Here is a 10,292-nt window from a genome sequence, read left to right on the forward strand (position 1 = left end):
AAAACTTCAGTAGCACAGGAGCTAACACAAAGAATCAACAACTGGGATCTCATCTTATTAAAAAGCGTCTGCACTGCAAGAGAAACTACCAACAGAGATAAGAGACAACCTACAATATGGGAAGAAATTTTTAGCAGCTGTACCTCAGACAAAGGTCTACTATCTAGAATATATAAAGAATTGAAAAAAAACAGACTCCCCAAATTCAAAGACCCAATTCAAAAATGGGTCCAAAAATGTTCATCCAAAATGAACAGACATTTCTCAGACAAGGAAGTAAAAACAGCAAATAAATACAGAAAAAATGTTCAACATCACTGGTCATTCGAGAGATGCAGATGAAAACAACACTGAGATTCCACCTCACCTCACAAAGAATGGCTGCTATCAAGAAATCAACCAATAAAAAATGCTGGCAGGGGTGTGGAGAGAAAGGAACGCTTCTCCATTGTTGGTGGGAGTGCAGACTGGTGCAACCACTGTGGAGATCAGTATGGAGATACCTCAAAGAACTAGGACTAGAGGTCCCATTTGACCCAGCTATTCCCCTACTGGGTATCTTCCCCCAAGAATTAAAAGAATCATACCACAGCGATATATGTGCACCTATGTTTATAGCGGCACAGTTTGTAATAGCTAAGGTTTGGAAACAGCCCAAGTGCCCATCAACTGGAAACTGGATAAAGAAGATGTGGTTTTTTTATAAAATGGAGTACTACTCAGCCATAAAGAATGAGAAACTAGAGTCATTTATAGCTAAATGGATGCATATTGGGGCCATACTCTTAAGTGAAATTAATAGGACACACATGTGTAAATACCAATAGTATCTCTAGTGTGAGAGACTGAAAGTGTAAATAAGGATGAAAATGATTAAAACGAATAACTGATAATTTGAAATAGGAAAAGGTCCAAAGATGGAGGGGTGGTGGGAGGGGAAGGAAAAAAGGAAGAAAGGAAAGGAAAAATTATGTGAAAGAAAAAAAAAAATGGAAATAAAGGCTATGTAAATAGGGAAGGGTGGTGGGGGTGAAGGGCACACAGGTAATGGGGAAAAAAATAAGAACTAAGATACATCATGTTCAGGTACAAAAACCCAATGATAAATGTAAATGTATTATATACCTAAAATGTACCAATTAATATATAAAAAAAAAGTTTATTGGTACATTTTAGGTACACAATACAGTTACATACATTATTGGGATCTTCTACCATTACATGAGTATCTTGGCACTTATTTCTTTTCCCCTTCCCCTTCCCTCCCTTCAACCCCTCCACCCTTCCCTATTTGCAAAGATTTTGTTTCCATTTTCTTCTTTTCTCTTATTTTTTCTTTTCTCTTCTTTCCTTTCCCCTACTCCTCCCACTTCCTCTGCTCCTTTAGACCTTTACTTCCTATTACACAATATCAATTATACATTTTTTAAATTAAAATATCAAGACCTAGGAGACATTACCACAGATTTTACAGAATTTAAAAGGAAACAGAAAGCATATTTCAAAACTGTTTTGAAATAAATTTGACAACTTCTAAGAAGTGCCTTGAAAGACAAATTAATGAAACTAATTCTGGAGGAAATATAAAATTTGAATAGCACCTATTAAAGAAATTATAGTCCTAGCTTGAAAACTACCTATATGACAACAGCAGGCTCATATACATTTTAACTGATAAATTATATCAAACATTTAAAGCAAAAAAAAAAAAGAACACTTCTCCCTTCATTTTAGGAAATCAACATTGTACTAATCCTAAAACTGGATAAAGATAATAGAAGAAAAAAGTATGAACATAGATATAAATTTGTTTAACAAAACAAACTATTAGAAGTCAGATCTGGCAGTATGTAGAAAGTGGTTTTGTTATAGGGATGGCAGTGTTGGTTCAGCATTGGAAGATCCACCCCCAAAAGTCATCATTTAAACAGAGGAAAGGAACAAAACCATATGATCCTGTCACTAGTTGGAGAAAAAGTATTGGACTAAATTCCACAGCTGTTCATGGTAAAAGCTATCAGGAGACTAGAAGCAGAACAGAACCTTCTCAACAGATTAAAGACATGTACTCCATACTTCCAGCGAGAATGCCTTATATGAATGGAGAAGATACAATGCTTTCTCCTTAAGGTGGGGAACAAGGGCAGATATGCTTATTCTTCATCTGTCCGTTAAACTTTGAAACATAGGCTCAAACCAAAATAGTCTGGCAATAAAATGACAAAATTAGGATAGGATTGGCAAGGTAGAAGCAAAATCTTTATATGCAGATGAAATGATCATCTACAGAGAAAATACTAGGACATCTCTAGAAGCCCCTCGGACTTGTATTTGAATTTAGCAGGATTAGAAAACATAAGGTATATATAAAAATTCAGGTCTGTGTATACTTGCTATAAATGAAGAATTGGATACTGAAATTTAAAAGTTATGTAGGAGTACAAAAGACCTAGAAAAGTAAAAAGAAAAAGAAAAACAAACCAGTGTTGGAAGACGTTTAGTACCTAATTTTAAGACTTCTTCTAAAGCTACAGTAATCAAGGCAGTGTTGGTGTAAGGAAAGACATATAGATCATTGGAATAAAATAGAGAATCTAGAAAGAGAACCACACATATATGGTCCACTGAGTTTTGAAAGATTATTTAACATTAACATTTTATAGAATATAAACTCAATTCAAGAGCCAAGGAAAAGATAGTGTTTTCAGCAAACGGCACTAGAACACCTGGTATCTGTATATAAAAACTTAACCTCATTTCAGAGGCCCATTTTTGGATTTGGTCTTTAAATTTGGGAGGTCTGATCTTTTTAAGTTCTTTATAGATTCGAGATAGTAGACCTTTGTATGAGGAAAAGCAGGTGAAGATTTTTTTCCCACATTGTGGATTCTCTCTTCACACTGCTGGTGATTTCTCTTGCTGTGCAGAAGCCTTTTAGTAAGAAGAGATCCCACTTGTTGATTGTTTGTGCTAGTTCATGGGCAACTGAGGTTTCATTCATAAAATCTTTTCCTACACCAATGTCTTCAAGGGTTCTACCTAACCTCTGTTCCAACTGGTTCAGAGTTTCTATTTTAATATTTAGATCTTTAATCCATTTTGATTTTAGTTTAGTGCATGGTGAGAGATATAGGTCTAGTTTTAATCTTTGGCAAGCTGAAGCCCAATTTTTCCAGCACCACTGATTAAAGAGGCTATCTTTCCTCCAGTGAGGGTGTTTGGTTCCTTTATCAAAGATGAGATGGCTGAGTGTGTCTGGCGTTGTTTCTGCATCTTCTAATCTGTTCCACTGGTCCTCAGGTCTGTTTCTTTGCCAGTACCATGCTGTTTTTATCACAGTAGCTTTGTAGTAGAGTTGCAGGTTGGGGATTGTGATAACCCCTGCCATGTCTCTGTTACCTAGAATTGCTTTTGCTATTCTGGGTCTCTTCTTGTTCCAAATGAATTTTTGGATTGTTTTCTCAAGGTGCATGAAGTATGCTGCTGGGATCTCAACTGGAATTGCATTAAATTGATATAGCAGCTGTGGAAGTATGGCCATTTTCACTATATTAATCCTTCCTACCCAGGAGCAGGGGATGTCTGTCCATTTTCTGATACGGGCATCTGAAATGAACAGACATTTCTCAGACAAAGAAGGATATATAGCAAATAAATACATGAAAAAATGTTCAACATCACTGGTCATTCGAGAGATGCAAATGAAAACAACACTGAGTTTCCACTTCACTCCAGAAAGAATGGCTGCTATCATGAAATCAACCAACAAATGCTGGTGGGGCTGTGGGGAAAGAGGAATCCTGCTCCACTGCTGGTGGGAGTGTAGACTGATGCAACCACTGTGGAAATCAGTATGGAGATACCTCAAAGAACTAGGACTGGAAGTCCCATTTGACCCCGCCATTCCACTGCTGGGGATCTTCCCCAAAGAATTAAAAGAATCATACCACAGTGATATATGTGGACCCATGTTCATAGCAGCACACTTTGTGATAGTTAAAACTTGGAAACAGCCCAAATGCCCATCAACTGGAGACTGGATAAAGAAAATGTGGTTTTTTAATAAAATGGAGTACTACTCAGCCATAAAAAATGAGAATTTAGAGACATTTATAGCTAAGTGGATGCACATTGAGGCGATACTATCAAGTGAAATAAGCAAGACACACATGTATAAATACCAAATAGTTTCTCTGGTGTGAGAAACTGAAAGTGTAAATAAGGACTAAAATGTATAATAGGTAATGTGAAATAGGATGAAAAGGGGCAAAGGGGAAGGAAGTGGGAGGGCTAGGGGAAAGGATAGAAGGGAATGGGATTAATATGAGAAAATGGAAAAATAGGAACAAAATCTTTGTAAATAGGGAGGAATGGAGGGGTTGAAGGGAGGGCTGGGCAAGGGTGAAAAATAAGAACCAAGAGAGAATATGTAAAGGTGCAAATTTCCAATGATGAATGTCATTATATTGTATACCTAAAATGTACCAATGATTAGAACGAATAATCGATAATGCAAAATAGGAAGAAAAGGTCCAAAGGGGTAGGGGGAGTGGGAGGGGCAGGGGAAAGGAAAGATGGGAAAGGAAAAATGATGAGAAATGGAAAAAATGGAAATAAATTCTTTGTAAATAGGGAAGGGTGGAGGGGATGAAGGGAGGGATAGGAATGGGGAAAAAATAAGAACCAAGATGCATTATGTAAAGGTACAATTCCCAATGAGAAATGTAATTGTGTTGTATACCTACAATGTACCAATAAAAGAATTTAATAAAAAAAAATTAACCTTAACCCTTTATTTCCATACATAAAAATAACTTGAAAGGATCTAAGAACCTAAATATGAAAGCCTAAAAGTATAAAACTTTAAGAAGAAATTATAAGGGAAAATGTTTATGAATTTAGGGTAGGCAAGATCTTCCTAGGATACAAAAAACATGACGTATAAAAGAAAAAAAATTGATAAATGCTATTCCATCAAAATTTAGAACTTTAAATGGCATCATTAAAATGAAAAGTAGTCCTTAAACAGACCATATTTACAATGCATATAACCTATGACCAGAATATATAAAGAACTCTTACAGCTCATTAACAGACAACCCAATTAAAAAGTAGACACAAGATGATGATAAATAGCCAGTACAGCACAAGGAAAGGTGTGCAACTCTAAAATCAGAAAAATACTAATCAGTACAATAACAAGACTGAATTATACACTCATTAGGGAGATGAAGTTAAAAGTTTTAAAAGGCTTGTCATGACTTTTTCTTTTTATTGGATTCTCCCCCTTTGCGTTTAATTTGTCATGCCCAGTGGATTCATTCTGCTGGGCTTCCTGGGGTTGTGATCCTCATTGTCTTTTCTTAGGATATTGTCTAAAATTTTTGGGAGTGCTGGTTTGCTATTCATGAAGTTCCTGAGGAGCTTTTTATCATTAAAGCATCTTATTTCTCCATCAATTTTGAAAGATAGTTTTGCAGGGCACATCAATCTGGGTTGGAGGCTGCTTTCCTTTAGGGCTTGAAATACATCACTCCAAGCTCTTCTTGCCTTGAGGGTTTGCATTGAGAAGTCTTCTGTGATTCTGATGGGCTTTCCTTTGTATGTGATTTGTTTCTTTTCTCTAACTACTTGTAGAATTTTGTTCTTCTGTTGGGTTTCTGGAATCCTAACTATTATAGGCCTATGTATAGATTTTTTTTGATCAAGACTAGCTGGAGTCCTACATGCCTCACTTATCTGTATGTCAAGTTCTTTTCCCCTCCTTGGGAAGTTTTCTGCCATCACTTCTGTGAACAGTTTTTTTATGTCATCTGCACTCTCTCCTGTTTCTTCATTGACTCCAATCAGTCTTAAGTTACTCTTCTTTGCATCGTCTAGCAGCTGCTGGATTGATTTCTCATGTTCCCTTACAATTTTAAAGCAATTTTTCTTTTCCTGGTCACTAATTGCAATCTTATCTTCTATATCTGAAATTCTATCCTCACATTGGTTCATTCTGCTGCACAGACTTTCAATGGAGTTTTTAATCTCCTGGAAATCTGTTTGCATCTGTTTTATGGATTCTGTTTGTTTCCTATGTTGGGATTCCATCATGTTCCTCAGATCCTCTATTATTATTATTATTATTATTATTATTTGGTACCAGGGACTGAACTTGGGTCCTTGCGCTTGCACAGCAGGCGGCAAAACCACTGAGCTAAATCCCTGGCCCGAGATCCTCTATTTTTTATGTGTCCTCTCTAGATTTATTAATCATGTCTTGCACTATGAGCACAATCTTTGCTGTTATCTGAGAAATTATTTCTGATTTCATTTTTCCCAGATCCTCTTTTGTTGCCAGTTCAGGGAGTCCAGGTGGTTGAGTATTAGATTGTTCCATCTCATTTCCCTTTGGGGTTGCTGTACGTGATCTGGAAGTCTGTTTTTGAAGCTTGTTTACATGTCTTCTCATTTCCAGGGGGCGGGGGGGAGTGGTGCTTCTGGTGCCTGCACAGCTCATCTCTGTCCTAGGAGCATGGAATGGTGCCAGGGGAGCCTCCTCCCGGGCAGTGGGACTGGCTCACCTTCTCTGCCCTAGGAGCGTGGAATGGCAGCCACCAAGAACCATTCTAAGCCCAGAATAAAGAATCAGTTTATGGATAAATTAGTTTGTTATAATAGCTACAAATACTAACTTTAGTGTCCGAATCTGGATTGTCTTAACTCTGCCATTTACCAGCTATGTAACTTCCTTTAGACATTTAGAATCACAATATCTCATTTGTAAAAAGGGGAAATAACAGTATCTATCAGCTACTATGAGACTAAAAGAATACAGGCTTTAGTGACTGGTAGAAAAAGTAAGCAATCAGAAAATCTGAGCTATTGTTACTCCCTTCTCCTAAACTCTTTGCAGATATAGAGCCAAATTCTTACTGTGTAAGAGTAAAGTCAAAGCTGGGTATGGTGGTGCACACCTGCAATCCCAGCACTCTGGCTGAGGCAGGAGGATCACAAATTCAAGTCCAGTCTGGGCAATTTAGTAACTTAGCAAGACCCTGTTCGAAAATAAAAAATAAAAAGGCGCTGGAGATGTAGCTCAGTGTGAAGGCCTTGAGTTCAATCCTCTGGAAAGAAACTAAAAACAAAAAGGAAAAGAGAAAAGAAAGGAAAAGAAAAGAGAAAGAAATTGATCAATCAATCATGTGTACAGATCTGCCTTCCCAGATTCTCAAGAAGAGGGTCCAGATTTTATTTATTTTTGGAATACTGTAGCAAATTGTATTTTCAAAGATTGTTATCTCCTATCACTGATGAATGTGCATCTCCTCCCCTTAAAATTCAGCCAGCTTCTGGGGCTGTTTTAATCAATGTGATACAGCAGAAATTATATTCTCTTGTTTCTATAGTTTAGGTCATAAACGGTGACAGCTTCTGCCTTGTTTGCCGAAGTACTGGCTCCTGAAAACTCCAGCCACTGTGTTGTCACTAAGTGAGCCTAAAGAAACACAAAACAGACCTTGTAAGAAACCTACAGAGGGCCAGGCACAGGGGCATGCACCTGGAGTTCCACCTACTAGGAAAGCTGAGGCAGGAAGATCACTTAAGCCCACGAGCTCAGGACTAGTCTGGGCATCATAGTAAGACCCTTCCTATTAAAAAAAAAAAAAAAAAAGCCACATAAGTAGGTCCTCAGACCACATGAAGAAAGATGTCCAACCAGCTACTTCAGCCCTTATTTGACATTCCAGCACATTCACAGTGGCATTAGAAACTTTAAGCCACTACAGCCCAGGAATTTGCCTGCTCTTACCAAATTCCTTGTCCACAGAAGCCAGGGCAGAGAACAAAATGACTGTTGCTGTTTTACATCATTAACTTTGATTGGTTATCCAGCAACAGATAACTGGTGATGTGAGCCCTCAGTAAATAATAGTGCAATAGTCCTCCCTTATTCACTATTTCAGTTTCTATTTTAGTTACCTAGCCAAGGTCCAAAAAATACACTACAAGATATGATATTTTTGAAGATAAGGAGACCACATTCATAGAACTTTTAGCACAGTGCATTGTTTTAACTGTTCTATTTTATTGTTGTAACTGTGCTATTTTATTGTTGTTAATTTTTACTGTGCCTAACTTATAAACTAAATTTCATCTTAGATATGCAGGCATAGAAGAAATACAGCATATTCAGGGTTCAGTACTATCTGTGGTTTCAGGTATCCACTTGCAGTGGTGGCGAACCTATGGCATGGGTGCCGCCGTGGTAGGTTTCTATCATTGAAATCTCTAAAAGGTTTGCCATCACTGCACTAGGGGTTAGGTCTTGGAACATATCCCACGTAGATAAGGGGACTGTATATGCAAGTTGGCGGATTAAGTTAGGGTTTAACAGTGGTTCAGACACAGTGAAGAAATCAGCTTGACTGAAGAATGTTTGTATTACAAAAGTATTGTACAACACTTAGTTTGCCAATGGGAAGGGGACCAAGAAATGAAAGGAGCAGGGAAAAGAGGAGGGGTAGGGGATGAGAAAAGAATTAAGATATGTTATGGATATGTACCAACTCCCCAGGATAAATGTAATCATTATGCACTGCAAACATGTACTAATAAAAATAAAAATTTTTAAAGTACTTAAGCAAGAAAGGCAGGCTGGTGCTACTCCTGAGAAAAATTAGAAGAATGGATTTTTTTACTTAGAAAGGGAAGGACAAGGGATTGGCGATGCTTTAGAAAGGATAACCTAGCAAAGGCCCCTTGTAGAATGGGGCTAAGAGTAGTGCCCACCTTCAGAGATTGCTGTCAAACTTTAGTAACAGTCAGGATGCTTACTTGCCCACCACACTGAAGGTGACTTGCGTTCGTTGCTACTATGTACTGAACGTACAGTTCTGCAAGGAGAAAAATCTCAACAGACAAGAGCTCTTCACCCTCACGGAAACTTGGAGAAAATCATAAAGAAGGAGCTAAACAAGCCGTGGAGTAGTAGACAGCGGGAAGGCAGAACATGTCAGGGGGACCAAGGAAGGATGACAACTTCAGGAAGCAGGACGCACGCAGCTAAGAAGTTGACAAACAAGGTGGACTTGGACTGAGAAGGAAGTCATCCTGGAGATCATCGCGCGCGGTCCTCAAGGAGAGGAGAAGCTTGGGAGCGCGAACATAGAGCGGTAGAAAAAATAATAATCAGGAGAGATCGAGAACAAGGGCGACGGGACAGAAACTGCAAAAGTGCCACGGTCTAGACGTCACATCCCAAAGTGGTCTGAAAAGCTCTTTAACCTGGGGCTCAAGGTTTCAGAAGAGAATGAGCTTCTGCAGCAGGTAGAACGCACGCCTGGCGAGGTCACTTCCTCACCACCCAAAGAAGCCGCGGAAACCTCGGTTAAATCGAGAACTACTCCCTCACTTTCATCTTTCCTCAATAGCATTAACAAACGAATGTTTTCCCTCCACCAGACGCTCTCTAGCCGCTAGACACCCGGAACTCGCCTGAGAAAGTAAGGCTTGGCGTAGAACTTGAAGTCAACACCCTCGAAGTAGACGTCGAACTCCGAGACCCGGGCATAGGGCAAGTGGATGGCAATAGTCAGGAAGTCGGAGTCCTGACTTAGGTCGAACGCTGGGGTCAGCATCGCGGCGCTGGACAAAGATCTCACCGCGGTCCAAACTCTCCAAGAAAACCCCAAACGCACACACCAGCGCGGATCACTCCGGCGCTTCCGGCTCAAAGCGGAAGTGCTCGCGCCTGAGCAGGAAGTCCCGCCCGCGCCGGTCTCCATGGAGACTGGACGCGTTTAAGGGAGAAACAAAGCTTTCTTGCAGTGAGAGTGTGGCAAGGGGTGCCTGACCGAAGAAGGTGAGAAATATTGGAAGAACAAGAACAAGAACTCACCTTACTAGCAGAAAGCGTCTATAGAGGTTCTTAGAGGTGATTTTAACGGGGTTGGAAATTGCAGGTAGTCAAATGAGGTTGAATCCCTTCTCAGCCATTTCCCTTAGGAAAGTTTCAAAACTTCTCTATGCTTCCGAAATCTCCTCTATAAAATGGAGTAATAATAAGCTAGGTTCATAGAGCTGCTCTAAGCATAACATGAAATTATGCACGTATAGCTCTAATAACGTACCTGGCAAGCTGTCAGCTCTGCGCTCTGCGTTGGAGCAGGTACTGCAGCAGCCACAGCGACATCCTTCCTGCGGTTTCCTTTAGTCCTCACCTGCGGCGTCCACATTTACGTGCTCTCCCTTCTCTCCCATTCTTAACTCCTTATTTAAATAGAGTTTTCTCATTAAAAGAGAACACA

The 10,292-nt window shown here is 39.3% G+C and overlaps 1 protein-coding gene across 9 annotated transcripts in view; it reads right to left on the reverse strand.

The window, feature by feature from the left end:
- Window positions 1–9,732, reverse strand: part of Shq1 (SHQ1, H/ACA ribonucleoprotein assembly factor) — a 113,607-nt gene extending 103,875 nt beyond the window's left edge. For 7 of the 9 annotated variants that reach the window (XR_015439498.1, XR_015439499.1, XM_087182015.1 and 4 more), the window contains exons 1-2: window positions 9,481–9,716; window positions 2,841–3,606 (exon numbers count right to left, since the gene is read on the reverse strand). Coding sequence is in view for 7 of the 9 variants with exons in the window: in XM_087182015.1 (XP_087038141.1) it covers window positions 2,841–3,606; window positions 9,481–9,556 (842 nt within the window). In the remaining 2 variants the exon portion in view is untranslated. Of the gene's footprint in view, window positions 1–2,840; window positions 3,607–9,480 lie in introns of all 9 variants that reach the window. The other 2 variants (XM_004854211.4, XM_013075614.3) reach the window with 2 other exon arrangements.
- Window positions 9,733–10,292: the final 560 nt, after the last annotated feature.

The sequence above is a fragment of the Heterocephalus glaber genome, unplaced genomic scaffold, assembly GCF_053883595.1.
Source record: "Heterocephalus glaber isolate CG9 unplaced genomic scaffold, H.glaber_assembly_v1.0 deba00001472, whole genome shotgun sequence".
NCBI classification, from domain to species: domain Eukaryota; kingdom Metazoa; phylum Chordata; class Mammalia; order Rodentia; family Bathyergidae; genus Heterocephalus; species Heterocephalus glaber.